Source organism: Choloepus didactylus (genome assembly GCF_015220235.1).
Source record: "Choloepus didactylus isolate mChoDid1 chromosome 23 unlocalized genomic scaffold, mChoDid1.pri SUPER_23_unloc10, whole genome shotgun sequence".
Taxonomy (NCBI): domain Eukaryota; kingdom Metazoa; phylum Chordata; class Mammalia; order Pilosa; family Megalonychidae; genus Choloepus; species Choloepus didactylus.
The window spans coordinates 362,333-389,780 of record NW_023637591.1 but is presented as its reverse complement, the minus strand read 5'-3'; the positions used below and the strand labels follow the sequence as shown (position 1 = coordinate 389,780).

At 44.7% G+C, this 27,448-nt stretch overlaps 1 gene segment (V, D, J or C); it reads right to left on the bottom strand.

Annotated features, from left to right (window-relative positions):
- Positions 1-15,667: 15,667 nt before the first annotated feature.
- Positions 15,668-16,381, bottom strand: LOC119524950. The segment is given in 2 exon segments: positions 15,668-16,152; positions 16,258-16,381. Coding segments are annotated over 2 exon segments (522 nt in total).
- Between the last annotated feature and the right edge of the window lie 11,067 nt (positions 16,382-27,448).

Below are 27,448 nucleotides of genomic sequence, written 5' to 3'. Positions count from 1 at the left end.
ATGGGGGACACAGTCAGCATAATATGGGACCCTGGAATGAGGGAGAGAATGTGGTAGAAATAATACAGACTGACCCACTCTGCTCAGATGCAGGAACAAAGGCAGTGCCCGTGTGCCCTGGGAGCCTTTCACTCCCCCCTTGATGGAAGCTCCTTGTCCAGTGAGGGAGGAAGATGAAATTTTGTCCTTTGTTGAGATGACCCCAGAGCTCTGCTTCCTCAGACTTGATTGAAGGAAGTGAGACCCCGCCCACTTCTTAAGTGTCGCTTGTTCTCTCCCCAACGGGCTTCTAGTTCAGGTTTCTTCATGTAAATTTGTCCCTGCTATGTGTATCCCTAGGCACCAGGTTTTGGCAAGAATTTCATGATGAGTGGAGACTGAAATAAAAATCAAAGATGATTGTCATAAGCAAATTCTCATTTCCTCATGGGGACTACAAGTTCAGGAATATCCCATTTCAGTGAGGACACTGCTTGCCCAAGTATGCAATGGCCAATAGAGGACTTCCCTGGCTGGCCCAGAACCCACTGCTCTCAGGACAGGTACTACAGCACCCCCTTCTGGGCCTGGAGCCTGGGTCCTCCTGCCCCTCTGACTACCCACCACTCTTGGACAGATGTCCTGACTTTGCTTATGGTTCTGTCTGATGGCACCACCCAAGGCAGTAAAATGAGTAGGTCCCCTCTATGGGGCATGTAAGAGGGCCACAGGAGCCACCATAACAAGTTCCTAGTTGTCAAAGATGGAATAGTTTGAGCAACAAAATAAATAAATTAGTATCAAGCTATAGCCCAAAGTATAAAATAAATACCCATGAGCCCTTAGTGACATAAAATAATTGGGGAGAATACACAATCTCCTCTCTAGAGAAGGTGGAATGACTGATGTGGATGTTCTGTCTTCAAGGAGCTGGAGCATAAGGCCCCACTTGCCAAGTGTGGGCTGTGCAGAGTGACTTTCTTTCAAAGCTACAGTATGGATGGGGAGAAATAGACTAAAGGGTTCTTTTCCCCAGGTCATCAAGGTCATACAAACAGTCATAAATCATGCAGATAGATGCACCCAGGGGAATTCATGGGAATGCAATGAAATACCAGAGAAGTCCTCTTGAAAAGTGTCAAGTCATGAAAAACAAGGAAAGTCTGAGAATCTGTCACAGCCAACAGGAGCCTAAACAAGGCATGAGGAACATGTGGGATGTGCTATCCTGGATGGGATTCTGGAACATTAAAAGGGCATTATGACAAACTAAGGATATAGTATGACACATCAGTTTTGCTCGTGAATTGGAACAAATGTAACACTATTGAAACATGTTTATTTATAAAAGGGGAAATCTGGGAGCAGGATATGCATATGGAACTCTAGATTCTATTGGATCAATTATTCTGTAAATCTAAAACTCTTCCTGAAAACAGAGTCTGTGTTTCTTTTTAAAAAATGAACAGCATCAAGCCTGGCTCATATTCACCTTCATATCCACATTGTTGTAAAATATGACTATTAGAGAAATGGTCTCTTGATGGAAAAAGTTCTCAGAGCCTAAAAAAATGAAAGAATACCAGCCTGGATGCATTGGAATGGAGATCAGCAACAATATGGATGAATATCAAAAGAATATTGCTGGTGTAGGAAGCCCAACCAAGCAACATTTTTGTGTGATTACATTTTTAAATAGAAACTCCAGATCAAACAGGAGTGACCAAAAGAAGATCAGTGGTTGCCTGGGGAGGTGTTTTGGGGAAGGATGGAGGGAGTGAGTACAAAGGGGCAAGGGGGAAATGAGGGGGCTGGTGAACAGATTCAACACCTTGAATGAGGTGATGTTTTCAAGGGTGTATAGAAATGCCCAAACATGACAAATACTTTAAAATGGGCAATTTGTTGTATATTATTTGTATCTTAATAAAAAATGAGAAAATAAAAATGAAAGGTTGAGATAAAAAGTACAGGGAGACATATTGTGGACTAATCTGAGGATGACATTGTTGTGAGAAATCCTTCAAATGGGGAAAGGAGTGAAACTGGGGATGCAGGATTCCTGAGTTAGAAAGTGGGTCTGAGTTGAGGACAGCTGCCTCCAGTCCCTGAACTTACTCTAAAGGGATTCAGTGTTCTCTGAGGGTGGGAGGAGAAATTATGGTTTGTCTGGGATGTTTCACCTCAGCATGGGCTGCTCTGAGTGACTCTGAGGTGGGACACAAGAAGAGGCTTCACTCCCCAGGCAGTGCCCTGGGATGAGCCTGGACCCAGGGTGGCTGCAGCAAAAAGATCAGGAGAAAGCCCAGGAGAAGCCAGAGCCAGCAGCTGCTGGGTATCCACCCTCCTGGCAAATGACAGGGGAGTTCTTGTCTCATTGCCCCTTGGGCCTTGGGCTCTGTGTGACCCTCAAGCTCCTCTCCTCTGTCTGGAAGTGACAAGCAGCCTCATCCTCAGGCTGGAGCCCAGTGATGCTCAGGGAGCCTGAGTTGCCAGACTTGGAGATAGAGAAGCTATTGGTGATCCCCAAGGGTGGTTTACTCTTAATATAGATGAGGAGTTTGGGGGCTGTTCCCGGGACCTTTGGGTACCAGTTCCCCTCATAGCCTCCCCCAATGTTGGTGCTGCTCCCAGAGCAGGAGATTGTGACCCTCTGGCCCAGAGCCCCAGACACTGAGGGGGGCTGAGTCAGCACTGCCTGGGCCCAGGTTTCTGGAAGTGGGGGAGACACAGAGATGGGGATTCTTTGGTACCAAGATAAGAGCATCAATCAGGGCCCAGTGTGTCCTACCAGGGACCATTCCCTGCCCCAGTGTCTTGTCATGAGTGCAGTGAGGAGGGTGAGCAGGAGAGGGGACAAAGCCATGTTGGTGACAATTCTGAATCCTGCCTTCTGTGTCCCCACAGCTGAGGTGGAGCTTTCTCAAAGTCTCTCCCAGCCCCTCTTTGAACTCAGAAAGAAGGGAGGGTCCATTCATGCAAATGAGATCCCACCCTGAGCTTTCTGATCCCTACATTGGGTCTTGGGTCAGGCCCCTCCGGGTGAGGAAAAGCAGGGTGTGGGCTGGGTGGGGCCATGTGGTTTCCTGGGCTGTTGGGGAAGAAATTGTCTTCACTTGGCAGAAATTTTTTGAGCACTGATGGGCTCCTTCCCTGCCTCCCAAAGCTGACCTGGCTAAGCACCAGAGAGATGAACAAGCAGACCCAGGAGATGGACCCCAGGAGCCCAGGGATTAATGTTCACCAAGAAGGGGCAGATCAGGGCAGGCTTTTCACACAAGTTCTCACAGGGGTTCTGCACAAACCCTCCCTCCTCCCTGTCCCCCACCCCAGGCAGGCCCCTCCCATCTTCTCTCCAAGAACAAGAGCACATCATCCTCTCTGCTCAGAATGCCCAGGTGCTCCCTTTGACCCAGTCACCTCTGCTCAACACAAGACTACAGACAGCACCTGGAAAGTCACCCCCTTCTCACTCTGCCACCTCCCTCTCTGACTCTGAAATACCAAGGGCCTGGTGTAAGTCACTGGAGAGGATGACAGAGGCAGAAGCAAGTGCCACCTGGACCCCAAGATGCCTGAGGACATGGCTCTGATATTGGGGTTGGATGGGGTTAGGGGAGAGGCTTTGAGAATCTTGTGAATGCACCTTGGCCAAAAGTATTCACCAAGACTATTAAATGACACCACGGATCACCCTCTGAGCTCACCCCAATTCACAAGAAATGTGTCATATCTTTGTGAGAATCAGAGTTCTTCATTGTGTTCAAAATTGAATGAGATGCCTGTTGAGACTCTAGACAAGCATGAAAGGGAAATCAGACTTCCAGCACAAACAGTAAGTGATGTCCCAAAATAAGGAATATTCCTCTAAAGAAATGGGAAGTTGTAGCCCAGCACAGGATGCCTGTGGGACTGGTTTGAACATGCTGAGAGGAGATCCATGGACACTGGGGGAAGGTCTGAACCCTGGAGGGTGAAGGGGACCTTGGAGAGTCAGCTTGAGCTGCAGATGGAATCCACACCTGGAATGCATCACCACCCTCATCAGATAGTGAACCCAGGAATGTGTGAGATTGGCCAAATAGAAGCAGAGAGGAGAGCAAAAAGAAGGGAGCCCATATCAGAGGGCTCATCCATCAACTGAATCTGGGTTCTATCTTTCCTAGGTGAAAGCATAAGGAAGTATTCCATATTTTATATTTATTATCTCCAGCGTGAATACACACAACATGCATATATAATAATACCCTTCTTTTGGGGCTCCTGTCAATTTCCTTTGAAATTAGTGATGTCTGTGTATTTATATTACATTCTTATAATAAAATAGTGCATTAAACATAACATTTTTCTGAGCCTGAAACTATGTAAGAGTCTCCTCTGGGTCCTGGAGAACAAGCTCCTGAGCCCACACTAGGTTGGATCCAGTCTCTCAGAAAAAATACAGAAGATATCAGAGCAGCCAAAGCTGAGCCAGGAATTTTTGTCTCACTTCCCCACTGACATCTGTCACTGTGGAAATGGTTGCTGTACAAGACAGCACAGTAATACACGGCCTCATCCTCAGGCTTGGCCCCTGGGATGGTGAGTGCAGCCTTGGCCCCAAGCAGGAAGCCTGAGAATCTGGCAGGGACCCCTGAGATCCTGGTGCTGATGCCCCATTTCAGACCCTGGGGACCCTGGTAGGGCTTCTGTTGGACCCAGCCTCTGTAGTTACTGGTGGTGATGGCCCCGGTACTGGAGCTGCAGGTGAGTGTGACTGTCCCTCCAGGGGATATGGACAGTGAAGATTCCTGAGTCACCACAGCCTGGGAAATGTCTCCTGAAACAGGTGAGATGCCCCGTGGTCAGGAGAGGAGATGGGGACAGGCAGGTTCTGTGTGGCCTGTCCCCACCCCAAGCCCAGAATGTTTCCCCTGACCTGTGCAGTGAGCCAGAAGCATGAGCAGGAGATGGGTCCTGGTCATGGTGGAGATGTCCCCAGGGCTGTGCTTTCCAAGATGACTCACCCCAGAATCAGCTTCTCCAGCTTTCATTATAACCCCTAAGTCCTTGGGCAGGGAGGGACATTTATGCAAATACACTTCCCTCCTGGGAAGACTCAGTAAGTTGACAGTTTACAGTTTACAGTGTGGTCTCCCATCAGTGACCATGTGTTAATGGTCTCCTGGCTGTGCTCGCTTTCCCCGGGCCTGGCCCACAGCGGCATCTGGTGTCCATGGGGGGGACAGCACTGAGGGAAGGACGCCCTCAGGCAGGTCTTTCCTTAAAAGCTTCCTCATCTGCTCCTCAGACCTTCAGTTTGTGGCTCCCTCAGGAGGTCACATCCAGACCCTCCCACATTCCAGGCCGGAAACCTGGTGGAGAAATGTTGGGAAGGGGGCTTGAGTGCTTCAAGTCTCCCTCTGGTCTTAACTCCAAACCCCACCGCAGCCCCCTCATGTGAGGAGCCCTGGGGCTGTCCTGGTGCCTTAACTCAGGTTCCCCAGGAGCCCAGCTAGTCACACACCTGTCTAGGCACCTGGGCAGTGACTGCCCCAGGGTCAGAGGCTCAGTCTCTCCCAGGACCCAGTATCACACCAGAATGTACTTTTTCAATTGAGATATAATTTATGCACCATAAAATTCACTCTTTTACAGTGTACAGTTCATGGTTTTTAGTATATTCACAAGGCTGTGGAAACATCACCTCACTAACTCCAGAACCTAATGAACCATTTGTTGTCCTTTCCCAGTCCCACTTCTCTGCACACCTCTGCACAGACAACCACTTATCTAATTTCTGTCTGAATAAATTTGTCTCTTTCAAATGAGAGACTATGGCTTTTTGTGGGTGGTTGGTTTTCGTGATCATATTTTTGAGATTCACCCTCATTGGAGCAAATATCAGTAAACCATTACATTTTACAGCTGAGCAACCTCCTGTTTATGGATATTCCAATGTTTGTTTCTCATTTATCATTTGAAAGACATGTAAGTTATTTTCACAATAGGCTATTATAAATGAGGCTGCTGGAAACATTCTTGTGCAGGTTTTTGAGTGGTCACATGTTTTCAGTTCTCCTTATATTATCCTTTGGAGTGGAATTGCTGGGTCACTTGGTAACTCCATACTTACTTTTTTGAGGAAGAGATAAACTCTTTACCAAAGCAAGGACATTTCACCTTGCCATCATCAATGGGTGAGGGCTCCAATTGTCCCACAACCTAGAGATGTAGAGTACAGGTAACCTGAGCACTTACTCCTCTTTTTGCCTGGAGCTTATGGTGTGAAGTGTCATGTCATTGTGAATTATTTTACATTTCCCTAAAGACAAATGAAGTTGAGCATCTTTTCATGTCTCATTGTGAAGACATGTGCTCTTTGTGCCCCCAGGTCCCTTCCACAGAGGCCAAGCACAGGCCCCTTGTCCCTCTTATGAGCCCTGCATGCCCTGAGGGGTGGGTCTCTCCATCCAAATCCATCCTTGGGTTTGTTATTTCCAAGGTCCCCAAAGGCCAAGTGGATATAAACCCAGAGTGTTCTCTAGGTCATTCCCCTCAGTAAGGCAGAAGCTTGGGAGGAAAGGATAATTTCAGGCTCAGAATAGTTCTGTTAATAATAATTCCACTTAATCAAGGTTCTGTATGTAGCAAATCAGGCTCCCAGAGGGGGAACAGTACATTCCATTGTCTTCCCTTCAGATCAGGGTGTGTTATCAAGCAAAGGCTAATTGTCTCATGTGCACAGAGGCCAATACTATGACATCAGGATTTTGAGAAAAGTAAGAATTTTATTGTGAGGTTGACCAGCAAGGATACAGGAGGCAAGGCTCAAATCTGTCTCCCAGATCTGAAAATTCTGGGGAGTTTTATGGGATGGGAACAAAGGGTGGCAGGATGTTGATGAGTATTCACATTGGCATATCCTGCCTGATTGTTCCTAGAGTGTTTATGTGTGGTAGCGATGTGTCTGTGGATGGGATCTTCCTTGGTGAGGGACCCTTGCATTTTAAATGTCTGTGTCTCCTCATCCTTGTGAACTTGGTTACTAGGAAGGTGATTTCTATTCCTGATATCTCAAATGTCATTTAAAGGACAAGAGTCAGTGTTTTCTGTGCATGCTCAGGTTATATGACCTGCAGTTAAATAAGCTGAGAAGAAAAGGAAACAGAAACAAAATCCACCCCTCCCAAATATGATTTTTCCTGCCATGGTTTCCGATGGAGGGAGCACACCCATAACTGTGTGGTCTTCAAATTTCAGGAATTAGAGGGCAGAGGTGATGACACAGTCCCTGATCTTCCTGCTGCCCCTGCACCCCACAGCCATGCCTCACAGTGCCTTGTGGACACGGGATGTCTCCTTGTGGTGATCATCAGAGATTCTTTCATTTTCCCTTGGAAAAGGGCTAATGGATGGGATTTGAGAGACCTGTGCAATATGCTTCTGAGGCAGATACGCAGCCCTGGGAATTCTTAGGCAACAGAATATGCAGCAGAAGAAATACAAAGACCTATTGTGAAAGATGCAGCCAAACCATGCTCCACTGATTGCTTGAAGGTTCAAGTTCTTTAGGATCTGTGTTAATTTTGGAACAAACCAAAAAATAGCTTTGTTAGTGGGATTAAACAATGTTGCAACCATTACTGAAAGATACAGATCCTGAATATGTTAAGCACAGTGATCCAGTAATCATGCTGTTAGTATCAACCAAAGAGAAAAGAATATATATATATATGCAACACTTGTGTAAGAATATTCACAGTAGCATTTTGCCTAATGGCTAAAGATGGAAACAGCTAAAATGTTCATTAACTATTGAATGGACCAACAAATTGTGGCCTCTTCATAAAATGGAGTATTATGAAAGTGGTTAATATGAGAAATTTGCATTATGTAGACATTGCTACAATAAAATAAAATATTGTATGGATTCTCATATAGGAGGAAATATCCAGAAGGAGCAATCTTCTTAGAGCTAGAAAGTGATTTGTAGGATACTAGGGGCTGGGTGTGAAGGCAGTGTGGGAAGAGAGAGTGAGAGCCTCATGGGTGAGTAGGTTCTGTTTGAGGTGATGAAATTAGGGGTAATGGATATCAGTGATGGTATAACAACATGGAGAATATAATTAATACTTTCAAATTGTAACTTGAATGAAGTTAAAATGGGACATTTTCTGCTGTATAGCTGTTATTACAATAAAAAGTTCAAAGAAGAGAATAAACAAACATCTAAAAATGGGAGAGGAAAGAAAAATCTCCCAGATGGAAAACTTCCAAATAACTAATGAAGCTACAGCTTCTGGAAGCAGGAGCGTAACTGTGGGTTGTGCATTATGACTTCCTGCTAAATTGTTTCAGGAAGAAAACATCAGACACATTTCAATAGTTGGGCAGCCTCCAAAATACTTGATCTGTACTCCTCAGAATATCAAGGTCATCAAAAAAAAAAAAAAAAATGAGAAGTCTGGTAAAATGACACAGGCCATAAGAGTCTAAAGAGATATATTGATGCAATGCCATGTGGTGTGCTATGAAACCCTGGCATGGAAAAAAAGACGTTAGGCACAAACTAAGAAAATCTGAATATGGACTTCAATGAATAATAATGTCCCAACATTGTCTCATTAATAATTACAAATGTACCATCTAACATAAAATGCTAATAATAGGGGAAAGTGGGTTCAAGCTATACTGGAACTCTCGGTACTAGCTTCTCAATATTTTGTAAATCCTAAACTTTCTCAAAATGATATAAATTAAAAATTAATGGAGGAGAAGAAGACTCAGGAAGATGGCAGCATAGAGAGGAGTGGAAGTTAGTTAGTCCCCCTGGAACAACTAATAACCAGAAACAACTAGTAAATAATCTAGAATAACTCTTGGGGTCAACCATGGGTATCTACACATTGTACACCAACCTGGATTGGGAGGAATGCCTGAGATCACAGCATAAAATCTGGAAGTAAAAACTGCAGACCTGATCCTGGAGCCCCCTTCCCCCATGGCAGTCTGAACTGCAAAACTTTGCTGTGATAGAGAGCAGCACTTTCTGAATAAGCAAATATGCCCCAGTCCAGCTCCAAGTGTGGTTTTAATTAACAAACATTGACCACTCAATAGAAGCTACAGATCCCCAGCAAGCAGACAGTTGCTTCTAGTGATGACTGACCTTAAAGAGCTGAATGACATCTCTGTCCTGGGAGGGGGAGCCCAGAAGACTAGATGCTACCTCTGGCCAGTGGTTGAAGCTGCAGCGGCTGTGGACTATCCCTTTTCCTCTCTCCAACCTTGGTGACTCAGTGGAGAATGACACAGCCATTTTCAGTTCACAGCACTCTGACGCAGACATAGATGGAGATAGCAGAGTCAGAGAGACAAAGAACCTATTTAAATGCTGATGATGAGTCCCTAGGAGGTATATCTTCCCTAAGAGGAAGGAGGTGGTGCCCAGCCCTACTACCAGCCACCCATTAAGAATCAGAGCCTGGGGGAGAACAGCCAAAAGAGAAACTAAGTGGGACACACTTACTTACACCAGTCAGGAGTGACAGGCTGCCAGATGCCACCTGCTGGGCATGTTAGGTAAAGGACAACAGTTAGAAGCATCACAGGGTGTGTCAATCTTCTAAGACACACCCTAAGGGAAATCTGATACTAAATATTGCCTCTTCTGAGATCTGAGCACATTCTGGTCTAGGAAAACCTGATTGAGGTAACCAAGGAAATCAGATGACTAGATAAAAGAAAATTGCAATGTGCACTAAGAAAATTGAAGTTATGGCCCAGTCAAAGGAACAAACTTACATTTCAACTGAGATACAGGAATTGAAACAACTAAAACTAAATAAATTTAAAAAGTTTAGGGATAATATGGGAAAAGAGATGAAGGGTATAATGAAAAATTTTGGTGAACATAAGGTAGAAACTGAAAGTTTGAAAAAATAACTGGCAGAATCTGTGGAAATGAAAGGCACAACACCAGAGATGAAACACACATTGGAGATGTACAACAGCAGATCTCAAGAGGCAGAAGAAAACACACAGGAACTGGAGAACAAGACACTTGAAATCCTACACACAAAGGAACAGATAGGGAAAAGAATGGAAAAATATGAGCAATGTCTCAGGGAATTGAATGACAACATGAAATGCATGAATGAATGTTTCATGCATGTCCCAGAGGGAGAAGAGAGGGGAAAGGGGGCAGAAGCAATAAAAAAGGAAATAATCAATGAAAATTTCCTATCTCTTATGAAAGACATAAAACTACAGATCCAGGAAGTTCAGTATACCCCATACAGAATAGATCCAAATAGGCCTATGCCAAGGCATTTAATAATCAGATTATGAAACATCAAAGACAGAGAGAGAATCCTGAAAGCAGCAAGAGAAAAGTGATCTATCACATACAATGGAAGCTTGATAAGATTATGTGTGGATTTCTTAGAAACCATGGAGGCAAGAAGGAAGTGGGGTGATACATTTAAGATACTGAAAGAGAAAAAGCACCAACCAAGACTCCTGTATCTGGCAAAACTGTCCTTTAAATATGAGGGACAGTTTAAAATATTCGCTGACAAACAGACAATTACAAAGTTTGTGAACAAGATATCTGCACTACAGGAAATACCTGCACTATAGGAAATGCCCTCAAATAGGGGCATTTGAGGATGAAGGAGTACAAAATGTTGAACAGGATTGATTGTAAAGATCCCAAAACAGATAGCACAATACTACTTGTTGGTTACACAATATTGTAAATATAATGGAAAAAAAGTTGAATGTGAGTATAGTTGAAAGAGGAATGCTAGGGGCATGTATGACACCAGAAAGATAGGTTTCAAATAAAAACTGGGACTGTATAATTTAGCAAAACTTAGATTGGGGATTTGGGATAAGATGGCAGCATAGGGAGGAGTGGAGTTTATTCCCTAGAGCAACTAGTAAATAGCCAGGAACAACTAGAAAATAGTCTGAAACAACTGATGGGGGGAAATCTGTGACCAGACAACATTATACACCAGTCTGGATTGGGTGGAATGCCTGAGACCACAGCATAGAACTGTGAGTAAAGCTTCCCAAACTTCCGAGCTGGTGACCCTCCCCTACCAGCATGGCAGGCTGAGTTGCAAACATTGCTGTGGTTAAAAGAAGCAGTCTCAGCTGGGCACAAGAGAATATAGCTGAACCAAGCCCCAATTGTGGTTTTAATTAACAAATTTGGACTACTGAATACATGCGATGAGCACAGATAAAACCAGAGAAAGCAGGAAAGAAACCCAGAGGTTTATCCTGGCAGGGAGGACATGGGCCTGATGGAAAAATCAGTAAATAAATAAACAAACAAACAAATGCAGAGGCTTTTGGAGTCCACTGAGCTCAGAATACTGGAAAAGGGCTGTATCTCAAGAAAAGGGGCACAGAGAACTGGGTACCAACTCTGGTTCCTTCCTGGTGAACTGGGTCCTGGCTCTGGAAAGGGGTCTTCTTGCTTTTTTCCTTTATTTCTCATTCTAAGTAGCTCATTAGAGGAACCCTTGGGCATTTTCAATTGTCAGCACTGACCCAGGCAAGGGTGGTGTTAAGATCGTCAAAGGAAAAACTCAAGTGTAGGAGACAATTCCCTAAAGGGCTTGTCATCCCTAAGAAAAGGGGTTGGGGCTGAGATCAGGTGGCAGGCCTCCCTCTGAGATCTCAGAACCCAGGTCCTGTGGGGGCAACTGTGGAAACAGCTTAAGCTTGGCTTCTGACACCCACAGTCCCTGGCTGGGACAGGATCCACTAAGAATTAAACACACTGCACATCTTTACACTGGTGGAGAGCTGCAGGTGGACAAGCACCACCTGCTGGGCAGGATAGGAATAGCACAGATTCTAGAGGCCTCACAGAAAGTCTGATAATCTTCTGGGTCTCAACCTCAGGGAAACATGATGCTGAATACAGCCTCCTCCTGATACCTGGACCCTCTGGTCTGGGAAAATCTCATTGGGGTAATCAGGGAAACCAGATGCCTAGATAACAGAAAATTACAGATCACACTAGGAAGAGTGAAACTACAACTGAGTCAAAGGAACAAACTTGAACTTCAACTGAGATACAGGAATTGAACCACCTGATTATTAATCAAACAAATCAAACTGCCAACCAAGAATTCTATATATGGCAAAACTGTACTTCAGAAAAGAGGTGGAGTTAAAAATATTTGCAGACAAACAGATACTGAGAGAATGTGTAAACAAGATACATGGTCTACAAGAAATATTGTAGGGAGCAGTACAGGCAGATAGGAAAATACAGGACAGAGAAAGGTTTGGAGGAGTGTAGAAATGAAGACTATCAGTAAAGGTAGAAAAGAGAGAGAGGAAAAAGTAAAAATAAAATAAGATATGACTTAAAAAATCCAAAACACAAAATGGTAGACAGTAGGCATGTTGAGTGAAATTAGCCAGAAGGAAAAGGATGGATACTATGTGGTCTCACCAATAAGGACTAACACTGATGAGCAAAATTTGAGAGCTGAGAACACAGCTTATTGGGAGATAAAAAGAGGTTAGATATTGGGCATTTGATGATGAAAGGGAGCAGAAGGTACAAAAGGATTTATTGTATAGATCCAGAAATGGAATGGATAGCAAAATAGAGTGTGATGGTAACACAATATTGTAAATACTCTGTAAAAAGATGAGTGTGAGTATGGTTGAAGGAGGAAGGCAAAGGGAATGTATGACCCCAGAAGGAAAGATAGAAGATAAAGACTGGGATTATATAACTTAGCAACTAGAGAGTGCTACAGAAAGCATAGATTTTGCACCAAATAAACATCTCTTCCTTTGGTATCACATAGACATTGAGGTTTTAAAACACAGTCAATATCAACCTTTTCCCTTTAGTCTGGTTTACCTTAGTTCTAGTCAAGTCCATTTTGTTCATATCTCTAATTGAAGTCTGATCTCTTTTACAGAGTGCTCAATGATGGTGATTAAATGTACAAATATAAGAATGTTTTTAAATGAGGGAAAACAAATGAATGCCAACATTGCAAGATGTTGAAAATTGGATGGTATAAGGGAACTATACAATCACTGCAAACTAGAGTTTATAGATAATGGTAACATTTTAAGATGCTTTCATTATTTGTAACAAAGGCCATATACCATGGCTAAACATGTGTAAGAGGGGGATATAAGGGAGTGATATGGGATTCTTGGTGGTGGTGATGTTGTCTGATCTTTTCATTGAATTATACTCTTATTTTTCTCCTATCTTTTAAATTTTTATTCTTACTTTTTTTCTATTTCTCCTCTTTCTTTGGGTGAAGAGATGAGAATGTCCTCATATAGATTGTGTTGGTGATTGCATAATTATATGCTTATACTGGGAATCATTGATTGTTTACTTAGGATGGATTGTATGGTATGTGAATAAAATTGTTAAAAAATAAAAAGAGTTATACAAGTGCTGAAGAAAATGTAAAGAGGGATGCACCTAATCACTGTTGGATGGGAAGTAGAATGAAGCAGTGCATCTTTGCGGCAGTGTTGTGGTTCCACAGGAAACTATCAGTGGTGTTGCCATATGGTCCAGCAACCCTGTTACTGGGTATATACTTGGAAGAACTGAGAGCAGGGATATGAGTGGATATTGCACACTGGTGTTATTGGCAGCCATATTCACAATTCATGATGGATGGATGTGACCTAAGGGTACATCAACTGATAAACAGAATGGTGAACTGTGGTGTACACATAGAGTGGAATAGTGAGCAGTGGCAAGAAGAAATGAAGTTGTGAGGTATGCACCTAGGTGAATGAACTTCATGACACTATGTTGAATGAAATAAGCCAGAATCAAAAGGAGAAACATTATGATTCCCCACTAATGTGGACTAACTATGATATGTGGACTCTAAGAGTTGAATCTGAGAACATAAGTTTTCAGGGGAGGGCTTGTGGTGAAGGTCTCTAGATTGTGAGCTCTTACAGCAGTCACACCTAATCATGAGTTGAGGAAGTTATCTCTAAATTCTGAGATGCTGGGATGTTTGTGTATAACCTGGTCAGTCCCAGAAATTTTGGGTATCTGTGTGACACCTGACACTCAGAGCCAGAGTTCAGCAGTTATGAATGTCAGTATTATGCCATACAGAAAATGTTAGAGGTTGTAAAAGAGATCAGACTTCAACTAGAGATATGAACAAAATGGACTTGACTAGAACTAAGGTAAACCAGACTAAAGGGAAAAGGTTGATATTGACTGTGTTTTAAAACCTCAATGTCTATGTGATACCAAAGGAAGAGTTGTTTATTTGGTGCAAAATCTATACTTTCTGTAGCACTCTATATAATTTAACTTGTATGATCAGTTTATTTAAACACCATAATTACATGGAACCTTGAATAGGAGGTGGGAGCTGGTTTGGTTTGCACAGGTTAGCATTAAATCCTGATACATCCCAGAGTAATTTGGGTAGAGAGTAAGAAGTATCTGCAAAGCTCCCTTGAGGGACTGGGAAATAATGTGGAAACATTAAACTTCCCCACATGGAGAATTCCTGATATTTTTGCAACCATTGGGGACTAACAATTTTGCAGGCCAACTCCTCAATCTTGGGGCTTGCCTTATGAAGCTTGTTACTTCAAAAGGGAGGCTAAGCCCACTTACAATTTTGCCTAAGAGTCACCAGCAGAGAACCTCTTTTGTTGCTCACATGTGGCCCCTCTCTCTAAGCTGACTTTGCAGATAAACTCACTGTCCACCCCCTTATGTGGGACATGATTCCCAGGGGTTTAAATCTCCATGGCAACATGGGACCTGACTCCCAGAGATTAACCTGGTCTTGGCATTGTGGTTTGACAAAGCCTTCTTGACCAAAATGGGGAAGAGAAAAGAAACAAAATAAAGTTTCAGTGACTGAGAGATTACAAACGGAGTTGAGAGGTCATTCTGGAAGTAAATCTTATGCATTATATAGATATTACATTTTGATTTTTAGTTTATTAGAATAGACAGAAAGAAATAAATGAAACTGTTGAACTGCAATCCAGTATCCCTGAATTTTGAAGATGATCATATAACTATATAGCTTACTAGTGTGGATGTATGATTGTGAAACCCTTATGGCCCACACTCCCTTTATCCAGTGTATGGACAAAAGAGCCGAAAAATGGGGACAAAAAGTAAATGAATAATGGGGACAGAGGTATTGGATATTTTGCATTTTCTTTTCTATTTTTATTCTTATTCTTATTTTTTTTTGAGCAATGAAAATATTCAAAAATTGATTGTGGTGATGAATGCACAACTATATGATGTTTCTCTGAATGATTCTACACTCTGGATGATTGTATGGTATGTGAATATACTTCAATAAAATTGCATTAAAAAATCAAAGGAAAAAAGTTGGGTTTGAAAACAAAAATTCCTTTTTTTTGGTCTGTGGAGTGTGAACACTTTGGTCACCCCAGTGATTCACCTCCTTGCGTTACCCCCACTATGTGATTCTAAATGGTGATTTGCTTCTAATTAGTATGGCAAATTGGTGGAATACCTCCCCCTTGAGGTGCAGAGAAGACACCGCAGTGCAGGTTGCCCTGAATCATCTCAGGCTAAATGGGGCCACTGTCCCTTCCCTGCTCTTGCTACTGAAAAGCAAAATCAAATCAGCAAACTTGGGCCAATTCAGAGGAAGGAAGAATTTATTTTAATTTTCCCAAGTCACATTCTTTGGGTGTTGGCTTCTCTTATCAAGTTCATGTTAAGAAGCAACATTTTCAATGGGTTTAACATATGGAAGCACCTGCAGCCCTGCTGCTGGAAGAAGAGGCAGCAGATATCAAAGATGGAGGTTTTGGTCTCACTTCCCCATGAACTTGGACCACTGTGGAGAGTGTCGCTACTTGTATATGATGCACAGTGATAATCTGCCTCATCCTCAGACAGGAGCCCAGTGATGCTCAGGGAGGCCGTGTTCCCAGACTTGGAGCCAGAGAAGCGATCAGGGATCCCTGAGGGCCTTTTATTGACCTCATAAATGAGGAGTTTGGGGGCTGTGCCCGGGTGCTGTTGGTACCAGGACACATAGTTATAACCCCCAATGTCGCTGCTGCTTCCCGCACAGGAGATGGTGACCGTCTGTCCCAGGGACCCAGACACTGAGGGAGGCTGAGTCAGGGCAGACTGAGCCCAGGACCCTGAAAAGGAAAAGAAAGACAGTGAGTTCACAACCAAGGCTGCAAGTGGGCCTGGGATGGAGTAAAGGGATGGATCATCCATGAACTAATAATGGGTTGTCTCACCTGTGCAGTGAGCCAGGAGCATGAGGAGGAGGGGAGCCCAGGCCATGGTGGAGGCACCCAGAGCTCTGCCCTCTGAGACCCACAGGTAGACAGGACAGAAGCAGGGACTTTATCCCCCAGGCTGCCTGGGTGTTGGGGGAGGACTTCATGCAAATCAGCTCACTGAGCCCTGACTTTTGTCACTGCCCCCTATGGTGAATGAGCCTTGAGGTGGAAACTACACTATGTCCTGCCTCCTGGGCCTCAGCCAAGAGGGTGTGGCTGAGAGATGTGCTCCCCCTGAAAAGGCTCTCAGGCTGGTCCCCAGGGACACAGAGCTGCTGTGTAGTCACTCAGGCCACTGAGCCCCACCCTTCCCCCAGCCCTTGCAGTGTGAGTCCAGGGCCCATGGGAGTGACCCTGGGGCCTACACAAGGGCTCCCTGTCCCTGACTTGGGCCAGTACTGCCCCCAGGGCCTCCCAGAGCAAAAGAGAGTTCCCCCAGGGACTATCATCCCTCCTCCACCCCTGTGATCCCCAGGGCCCTGCTCTTTGGTGATCAAATTCCAATGTCAACCACAAAGGCATCTAACAATATAAATATAAATTAACTCCAGTAGGGGCAGTTACAGGGAGGTGCTCAGGATTCTATCCCTGTATCCCAGAGTGTCAAGTCTATCAAGGAGATTTTCAAAAAGTTGTTGAATGAATACAGGAAATGGAGAATGCACACAAATTCATACTTTTGTGAATAGGACTGTATGGCACCTTTTGTTCTGTACTAGATTTTTTCAAAAATTATCATTTCAATTCTAATGTGTCAATAAAATTTCTTAAAAATGTTTTTCTCATAACTTTTCCTCTCTCCTTCCTCCCAAACTCAGAGGTGAAGACCAAGCTCTAGGAGTGGCCTTTGGGCCCTCCATTTCCACAAACCCCTCTACAAACCAAATGCAAGTCCTGCTGATGCCACCTCCTGTCCTTCCTAAGTTATGCCACTGCCAACAAGTGGCAGTTCAGGAGCATCAACAAGGAGGGGCAGGGGCTCCCACTGTGTCCTCCTGCCTCCTGCCATGTCCCCTAAGGACACTGTCCCCACAGCAACTGCAGGGAACTAGAATACATTCCTCAGGACCTGACACAACCCCACTTACATGCTTGTGCTTTCCTCCTTAGCAAACCCCAGCCCTGGCTCTCACATCCCACCTCCCTAACCTCCTTCATAGTTTACCTGTTTCACTGTGGCACAGCCCCCGGCCCCATCTCCCTTCTGCGGGACCTTCCACAGCAGCCATTTCTGGGCCCACAGTGCCCTCTAGTGGAAAACATAACCTCCTGCACCTGGAGAAGGCACTTGCCCTGGAGAAGAGCAGGGGACCAAACCCAGGGGCCTGGACTTTAGAAAAGGCCTTGGAAGGATGAAACTTGAGGAGAGGTCCAAGGAGTACACTCTGGAGAGAGGAACATGAAATGAAAACCCAGGGATGGCATCTGTTCCTGGGTTATGTACATGGAGCTAGGACCACAGAGCACCTGTCATCCTGTGGTTCCCCCTGTGGGTGCCTGTCCAGGGGCTCCCTTCAGACCTGCCTCCTTGTCTGCATAAGGATGCTGGGTTTGTCCTCAGCACCAGTTATCTCTGAACATCCTGAGAACCTGGGCCTGAGCTCACCTTCATGTGAAAACTTCCCTTTCACCCAAAAGACATGGATTTAAGGGACCCTAGAGAGAGATAAGGCATGGAAACTTTAAATGAGGATGTTGGTCATTCAGTGAGTGGGAAGTTGCATGTCAAGCCAAATGCAATAGGTGTGGGGAGGTGATGCAGAGATTGGGGGTGAGAATGTTCTGAGTACAATCATCCAGCACCACTGTCCACCCAACATCTCATTGTCCAACACCTTAAGCTCTGAAGTCCCTAAACTAGAGGGGAAGGAGTTCTCAGTCACCTCAGTAATTGTTCTCAATATGGTCTGCAGTGCTGGGAAGGAAATTTTTGTTAAAAAGATGCCAGAAATCTGCTTTCTTTTTAGAAGTTAAGAGGAAAATTTTGCTTTTCTTGATCTCTGTTTCTCTTATAAAAGTTATTTAGCTGGTCTTTCAAGCAGCATACCTCCTGAGTACAGACCTCAAAAATGAAGTGGCAGAGGAGATGACAAGTTCAGATGCATCAGTCTGGAGTGCAGCCTGGATTTGGTATCAGAGAATGGAATGGTATCTCTTGAGCATCATTATGGAGGTGAGGCTTGGAAAATCCCCACCTCCAGGCTCAAAATACTCATCTCCACACTTCAGGTTTGCCTGCATTTCTCTACTCTCTTGGCCTGTTTTCAGGAGGCTGCATGTTCCTGACATCACAGTTCTTAACAATAATTTCATAAATTCATACTAAAAAATAAAGAAGGAGAAGAATTAAAAGAGATGAAGTTTGGCAATGGAAGTGTCAAAACTAAATATTAATACTTATGATTGATTTAGTTGCAAAACTTCAGAGAACCCACAGGGAATGGGTAGAGAGAGATAACTGTATGCTTGCTACCAACCATTCCAGGGGATGTGCAGGGCTTCCAAAAGATCTGGTAATAAGATAAAAATATAAGGAGAAAAGAATTATTAGGAACCTTTTGTCCACATGGGAAAAACTCCATTTTTTAATCTGTTGTAAGCCTCCTTTCTTGGGCAACAGTACTCAAACATTTTGTTGTCAAGGCAGCTTTATAATCTTAAAAAATATTGAGCATCCCCAAAATAATATGTTCATGTTTTAAAGTCCACTAATACTTACCATATGAAATATTTCTTAAAATTAAACAATAAAACTAAGCCTATCACATCTAAATATAAATACCATATTTTAACTAAAATTAGTTTTATTTTCCAAATTAAAAAAAAAAAACCCTTCTAAAAGAACTATTAAAACATTTCTTTATTGTCTGGAAAAATAGATAGTTGGATTTTCAGGTCTACTTCTGCATTTTGTCATTACAATATGCCATATATATTTTTAGGAAAATATGTCACCATACTGCAATGTCATTCTGGCCTTGTTAGTGGAAAATAGTTGATCCAGTGATGCTGGATGCATCACAAGAAATAAGTGATAAAGGAAAAAGATTTGGTTCAAAACAAAGGCAGATCAGTGAGGGCAGGGATGGTTTTGAACAGATCATCTGTCGATCACAGAAATGTTCCCAGGTTGAGATTCTGATATAAGGATGGGGCAAGTGGTGAGATCCAGAAAAGGTAGGACCAAGTTCCTAATTTTATCTGTGTCCTCAGCAAAACTTAACAGAACTTTCTCATGAGACCAAAAAATGGATTTCAATGGGTAAAAAGTTCTGTTTTCATGGAGTGGGAACATGGTGACTCCAATGTGTCATACATTTGCAAAAACCCCTCCCATCAAATTTGGATGAAAGTGTCAGCTGGCTTTGAACCAATAAAGTACAGCAAATGTAACAGGAGGGCCACTCACACTATCTTCTATGTTTATATGTCCCCATATTTGAAAACTGGAGAAAGAGCATCTCCTGCTGGCCCCGAAGAAGTGCTGATACTATGAGAACTTCCCCATATGGAGGGGCCATGAGGCAGGGGGCCCTGAGCTCCCCCAGGGGCAGGGGAGGAATGGGACCCCACAGTCTGCAAAGAGCCAGGGCCTCAGCCAACAGCAACAAGGAAATGGATTCTTCCAAAGAACAGAGAAGCTTCTTTGCCAGGGTAGACTCTAAGACAGATCACAGGTGACCATTACCTTGACCAGAATCTGAGGAGGCCCCAGAACCCTGAGCAGACGAGTCACTAAGCAGAGCCTGAACTCCTGACCCAGGGACACCATGAGGTCATCAGTGGGTGTTGTTTTCAGGATGGGTGTCTTTGACCCCATTCCCTGGGGATGGTTTGGATATTTTAGACATGAACTTGCTCTTTTTGATTTGTTTAGATCATGGCTCCAACTTCACTTTTCCTGGGGTGCAGAAACTGGTAACCTTAATAAGTTTCTGGAAATTATTTATCTCCCAGAGACATCATCCTTATATGGGGTTTGAGCCCTCCCCTGGAACTGACAGCAACTTCTGAATGAAACATCAAAATCCAATCTGATGTTTATCAAATTCAAAACTGCATTTTTAACTTGTATAGGACAGTCAACTTGATAAACTCTACCTTAAGAACCTTGAAAGAAAAGTTGGTGGGTGTCTGATGAAAGCCATTTCCTCAGAAAGAAGAGCCCTGCATGCTGCTCACTGTGGCTCTCACTGGAAGTGGTTCCCTTCCCCTGTCCTGACCCATGGGAGGGAAGGCCCTGAGGAGCTGTTTCCCTGCTGGGCAAGGGCTGTGCCTCAGGGCCCCTCTCAGGTGGGGAAACTCCCCTGAGGCCCCTGGCTGGGCCCAGACCCTTTGTGGGTCCATGGCTGTGAGGAGAGGGGCTGCCCACCCACAAGGAACCCCCTGCTCTTTCTTTAGATTTTGTCTAGTTGAATGTCCCAACAGTTAATGTGAGTGGGTCTCCCCCAGTGCAGCTTTGCCCACCCCATTGGGGCTGAAGCATCTGCCTGTCAAATCCCACTAAAGCTGGGGCAATCCCACACCACTCAGGGAGCCCTTGGGGGTGAGTAGGAGCAACAGGCAGGGGTCAAATGTCCCAGAGTCTTGCTTCTCCATATTCTGCCCTTTCCACTCTAGTCTAAGTGACCAGTCCTTTCTCAGCCTTTGTGCCCACATATGAAAAATGAAAACCACTGCCCTGAGATGTTTCTATGGAGAAATTACCTGAATGATGGTGGTGAGAGAGTTGGCTTGGGTGTTTCATAAGAGACTACTGTGAGCCTCCTTCTTCTGATTCTGTGGCTCCCTCCCTCCAGTCATTGTCTGTGAGCCAGATTCTTCCCTGAAATGCAAGGGATGGAAAGGCTGATGTCAGAGACTGATGCTTTGCCAAGGTGCTAGAGGCAATGACACCATCATGGAAACCCAACAATGGGCTACCTGGTTGTGTGTGGATTTTCAAGGATTGTCATCTGAACTTCCCCACCTATACTAGGCTTGTCTTGGTTATGACCTGAAGAATGTTCTGTTTCTCCTGCATATCTTGACCCCACATCAGCCTGGAATCATCTTTTCCCCTTCCAAAGAAATGTTATCAGGGTTCTCAGACCACTCCTGGAGACTGTGTAGACATAAGCAGCATGAAATATGGGGCAACTAATGTCCTGCTGAGGTTCCTGTCAGGAGCTGGTTAGGTGGCCTGTACCCCACCAATGCCAGAGGCCAAACAATGGGGTCCCTATCTCATTCCCTGTGGCCTCACCTGCCTTCTACAGAAGGGGTCTGGGAAACCCCCAGGGAAGCTCAGTAGACACTGACCCTGAGTCTCAGTTAAGCTTAATTGTCTCTGTTGTCCTCATTTAAAGACGCATTGCCTGTTCCTTATTCAACTGAATTTTTCTGGGGAGGTGGGGAGTGGGTTGATATGCACTAATTCAAATCTGCAAGAATTTTATTTGGGGAGATGTCTCTATGTGGAAAGAATGTAAAGAAAAGTAATAGAGGGCCAATGCCAAGTTCATGATCCTGTTTGCTTGGGGAGATGGATTTGCTTGGGAGCAGGGGCAGAGGTAGATGCAGGAATGCATGGATGTGTTTACATTTCTGATAATTGTTTTAGCTGTAAATATTAATTTCACCCACTCTCCTTTAGATATGGTACATTGCACCATAATAGAAAAAATACAGAAAAGATGAATTGCAACTCAATTTCTTTCTTTCCTTAACCACATAGAACCCTGACATAGGACAAATGCAGAACTGGAGAAAGTTTCTATGAGATCTGATGAGTACAAAGTGAAAGATCTGTCTCACTAGAATCCTGAAAAAAGCATCTGGAAAAGGACAGAGCCAAGACAAAAACAAAATCCATCTCATGCTGACCTGATGATGCTGAGGCCCAGGACCTCCTGCCTTGCCCTGTCCATCCCATCCAGGGCTTGTCCAGACAGCAAGTAGAAGGGAAGATAGATGTCCCTCAACATGGGGTTCCAGGAGGCTCAAAGTATGACATGGCAATGCAGCCTTCACCCTCTCCTGGAGAGAGCCCTGGAGTGGAGAACTGATTGTGTTTCCTATTATTTCATTTGAAGTGATTATAGAGATAGGATACCAAAACCCTTCATACAGAAAGGATCCCTTGATCATGTCATGGAGGAAGGGACAAAAGACCTTTAGAGTCCATCAATTCATAAATGGATAAAGAAGTGTGGTAGATGCCTAAATGGAATATTTTTGACCCTTAAAATATGAATAAATAACAGCTTCAAGCAATGACACAGATAAGCCCTGCCCACTGCCATCCAGGTGCAAGTCAGGAGCTCCACAAATGAGCATGAGTGACCCCTGCTTCCCATTTCACTCCCCCACGTACACTGACAACCAAGCAACTACAGGGAACTTGAAAACATCCCTCTGGTCATGGCACAACCAGATGTAAACATTTATATTTTCTCTTAGTAAATCCCTACCCCTACTTCTTGCATCTCACGTTTCCATCATCCTCCCCTGGTTCACTGTGGTGCAGCCCCAACCCCACCTTCCTTCTGAGAAACCCTCCACAGCTGATATTTCTGGTCTCACAGTGCCCCTTGGTGGCAAGATCCTCTCAGAAACTAGACAGGAAGAGCCCTGAAGGAAAGGAGGCAGGGAAGTGAGCTGGGGATTGGAAAAGGCTTGGAGGAGAAAAACCCATGGAAGACCAAGGTTTGTTCACTGTGGAAAGGGGGAAATCTAGAGGAATGTTGCCAAGATAGGGTCTTCTCCAGCTTCTGTAAATTTGGTGAGAGCCAAGAGCAGCTGACATCCCCCTGCTTTGGGCTTGGTGTCCAGGGGCTCCCCTCAGACTGGCTTCCTGCCTTCATTGACCCTGGGCCTGTCCTCTGCACCCCTGAGCTCTGCACATCCTAAGATCCTGGACTCTGATCTCATTTCCTTCCAGAGGAAATGGCTTTTCAGCATGACCAAGACAATTTGTCTGAATGGATCCCTAGAAAGTGATGTGGACTAAAACAGGGACACTGTGTCACTCACTGATGCAGAAATGCAGGTTCACTGGCTTTTCATGGAAACTGGGGAGGATATGGAGTGTGGAGGTGAGAATGACTGGGAACAATCTTCTACTGTCTCTACGTGTCCCATGGGTCCACTTTTCTAGATGTTAAGACCTGGCCCCTGAACAATGCCAGGAGGACTTCTGAAGATGCCTCATGAATTGTTCACAGTGAGGACAAGGTGTTCATAGGTGGAATTTCTCCATAGAGACATGGGACTTTGCTTTCCATTCAAAATATGAGAGGCCATCCATTACTACTAAAGACTTCTGTCTCTTACAATGGTTCCTTTATTAAATGGATTCTTGGAAGCAGTGAAGAAAACAGTAATGAAGGGTTAGATTGATGACCAATTCATATGCCATCAGGCTGGGGTACAGGCCTGGGTTTGAACAGCATGTGGGAGTGGTGGTTTGGGGCTCTACTGGGGAGAGGACCCAGGGAATCACCAGAGCCCTGTTTCTCTCTTATTCCTACAGGAACCGCACTTCAAGTTTCCTCATTTTGTGTTTCTTTATGCTCTTTGCCTCATCAACTGATATGTGTGTTGCTAAATCATGACTGATATTAAAAATTGTTCTGGGAAATTTATGCTAAAAATGAGACAATAAAAACAATTAAAATGGACAAAGTTTTATCACAGAGAACCAAAAAGATATGTATTTTACACTACTGATTGATTTAGCTTTAAACCCTCTGTGCTGGTTTGGATCTATTATGTCCCCCAGGAAAGTCATGTTCTTTAATCCAATCTTGTGGGGCAGACTTATTGTGGGTGGGATCTTTTGATTAGATTTTTCCATGGAGATGTGACCACATCCATCCAGGGTGGATCTTAATTAGTTTCCTGGACCCTTTAAGAGAGCTGAGAGCTGACACAGACTGAGATGTTTGGAGGGACACTTAGGAAATGCCCAGAGACATTTTGGAGAAAGCCCTTTTGAAACTGGAACCCAGGAGAGAAGGACCAGCAGACATCACCATGTGCCTTCCCACGTGACAGAAGAAGCCCAGATGCCACTGGCTTTTCTACAGTGAAGCTTCATCAAACTGGAACACCCTCAGAAAAGTGGAAAGAATGAATAGAGAGAGGGGCTGGTGCTTATTACCCCCACTTCCCAAACTGCCTGAGGAGGGCTTGCTCAAGAGCCCCCAACCAGATGCACTGAAAGAAGAAGAAACTCTTAACAAATCTGCCACCAGCTGAGAAAAACACTGCCCTTTTATGTGAGCTTCCTTCCTGGTTATGCATTTCTCAAAGTTTTAGATGTTAGGACTGGTCATGGTTTCAAAATTCTTGATTATTTCAAAGGGTATTTCTCATGTAAGCAATATCTATCAATATTTAGTTAACCCATTAATTAAAATGGAAGAAGTGAAATACTGATTTTAAGTTAATTTATAAATGTATATATTTAAGCCATTGTATCTAAATATGAACACATTTTTAGGAAAACTAGTCACATTTTCCAAAATTAATGAAAAATAAGCATAAAGTGTGGTACATTTATATTTTTGCAGCCTCTTTAATGTTGGGCCAATGCTAGTCAGTTGGATTTTCATGTCTCCTGCATTCAGTTGGTTACAATATTTCTTTTGGTTGAAGTATATGAGGAAAATCAAGACCCTTATGGTCATGTCCCTGGGGTTTCTTACTGAAGGCTGGAGCAGCCATTGTAGTGAGCACATCCTAAGAAAGGGGTGAGTGAAGGAGCCAGAGGTGGTTTCAGGACAGTGGTCAGAGAGTGGAAGGGAGGGCTAGTCTCAGAGGGCAGGGGGGGTGGTGAAAGAAATGTTCCCCCATTTTACATGGCTGAGATGGAAGGATGGGGGAGGGAGGGACACTGAAAGAACAGAGCCCAAGTCTCCTAGTTCTCACTGTTTGCTCAGCAAATTTGCAGTGACTTTTTATAGCAGGCTTCAAAGTATATTTGAACAGGAAAAAAGGTTTCTTTTCAAGGACTGTGGAGGGTGAACCCATTGATAGCTCCAGTGACTCACTCCCTTGCATAACCCCCCACTGTGAATGTGACTTGAACCTGTGATCTGCATCTAATCAATACAGTGTGACAAAGATGAGGGACCCCTCCCCTTGTCTACCCTGCCTGGCAGGGCAATGGGACATGGCTCCCGTGAGCAGGCTACATTCTATAAGACTCTCCTAGTGAACTGGAGAGGGAGCTTCTCCTGCTGGCCCTGAAGAAGCAAAGGGCCCTGCTGGGAACTTCCCCTGGGAGGGGACCACATGGCTGGGAGCTGAGGCCCCCCCAGGAGCAGAGGGAGACTGACAGCCCACAGCTCACAGAAAGCTGGGGACCCCACCACACAGCACTGAGGAAATGAGTCCTGCTGAGGAGATGGAGCAGAGTCCCCCAGTCAGCCTCCAGGTGAGGGGGAAGCTGTCCATGACCTGGACTCCAGCCCGGGAGGACCCTGAGCAGAGGACCCAGGAGATGGAGCCCAGACCCCTGACATGGTGAGGCCAGGAGATAGTAAATAGAAGCTGCCGGAATTGTGGTAATTAGTTATTCAGCAAGAGGCATCTAATATGTGGATCATGTGATTCATTTATTGATTCTGAGAGGTAGCAGAGGGGGGAGAATGGACGGAGCTCTGGGTCACTGGGTCTGCAGGGCATGAGCCCACCCAGAGGTGCAGAGAAAACATCACAGAGCAGGTGGCCCTGAATCATCTCAGGCGGAATGAGACAACTGTCCCTCCTCTGTTCCTGCCACTGAAGAGCTAAATCAAACCTGCAGCCTCGGGCCAAGTCAGAGGAAGGAGGGATCTTTTATTTTGATTTTCCCAAGTCAAGATATTGAGTAAAGGCTTCTGTTTTCAAGTTCATTTTAAGGAGCAACAACATTTTGATTGGGTTAAATTATGGAAGCCCCTGCAGTCCTGCTGGTGAACCAAAGAGACAGCAGATCTCAAAGAGGGAGGTTTTGGTCTCGCTTCCCCATGAACTTGGACCACTGTGGAGAGTGGCACTGCTGGAAGGTGATGCACAGAAATAATCTGCCTCATCCTCAGGCTGAAGCCCAGAGATGCTCAGGGAGGCTGTGTTCCCAGACTTGGAGCCAGAGAAGTGATCAGGGATCCCTGAGGGCCTTTTATTGACCTCATAAATGAGGAGTTTGGGGGCTGTGCCCGGGTGCTGCTGGTACCAGTCCACATAGTTATAACCCCCAATGTCACTGCTGCTTCCAGCACAGGAGATGGTGACCGTCTGTCCCAGGGACCCAGACACTGAGGGAGGCTGAGTCAGGGCAGACTGAGCCCAGGACCCCGAGAAGGAAAAGAAAGACAGTGAGTTCACAACCAAGGCTCCAAGTGGGCTTGGGAAGGAACAAAGGAGTCCCCCGTTGTCCAATACTGGGGTGTCTCACCTGTGCAGTGAGTGATGAGCATGAGGAGGAGGGGAGCCCAGGCCATGGTGGAGAGCTCTGCCCCGACACCCACAGGTGGGCAGGGCAGCCTCGGGGACTTTATCCACCAGGCCACCTGGCTGTGAGTAGGGAGGGGACTTCATGCAAATTTGCTCATTCTTGTCACTGCCCACTCTGAAAGGGCTCTCAGACTGCTCCCCAGGGACACAGAGCTGCTGTGCAGTCACTCAGGCCACTGAGCACCCACATTTCTCCCAGCCCTTGCAGATTTGTGTGAGCCCCAGGCCTGTGGGAGAGACCCTGGTGCCTACACAAGGGCCCCCTGCCCCTGACCCAGTCCCCTCCCTCTCCCTGCTGCCTCCCAGAACATTAGGGAGCTTCCCTATGGGCAGTCCTGCCCCCCAGCCCCTGTGCTCCCCAGGGCCCTGCTCTTTAGTGACCAAACCCCATACTCATCCACAAGGACATTTGCCAATATAAATATAGATTAGCTCCAATAAGGAGCAGTCACAGGGAGGTGCTCACAATGCTATCCCCTGCACCCCAGAGTATCAAGACCATGAAAGTCAATTTCAAGCAGTTATCAAATGAATATTACACATATTCATGATTTCATGTGAATAGGACTATATTGCACATTCATATTATTCTGTACTAGATTTCTTTTCAAAAATATTTCAATTGCAATGTGTCCAATAAGATTTCTTAAAACTTTTTTTCATC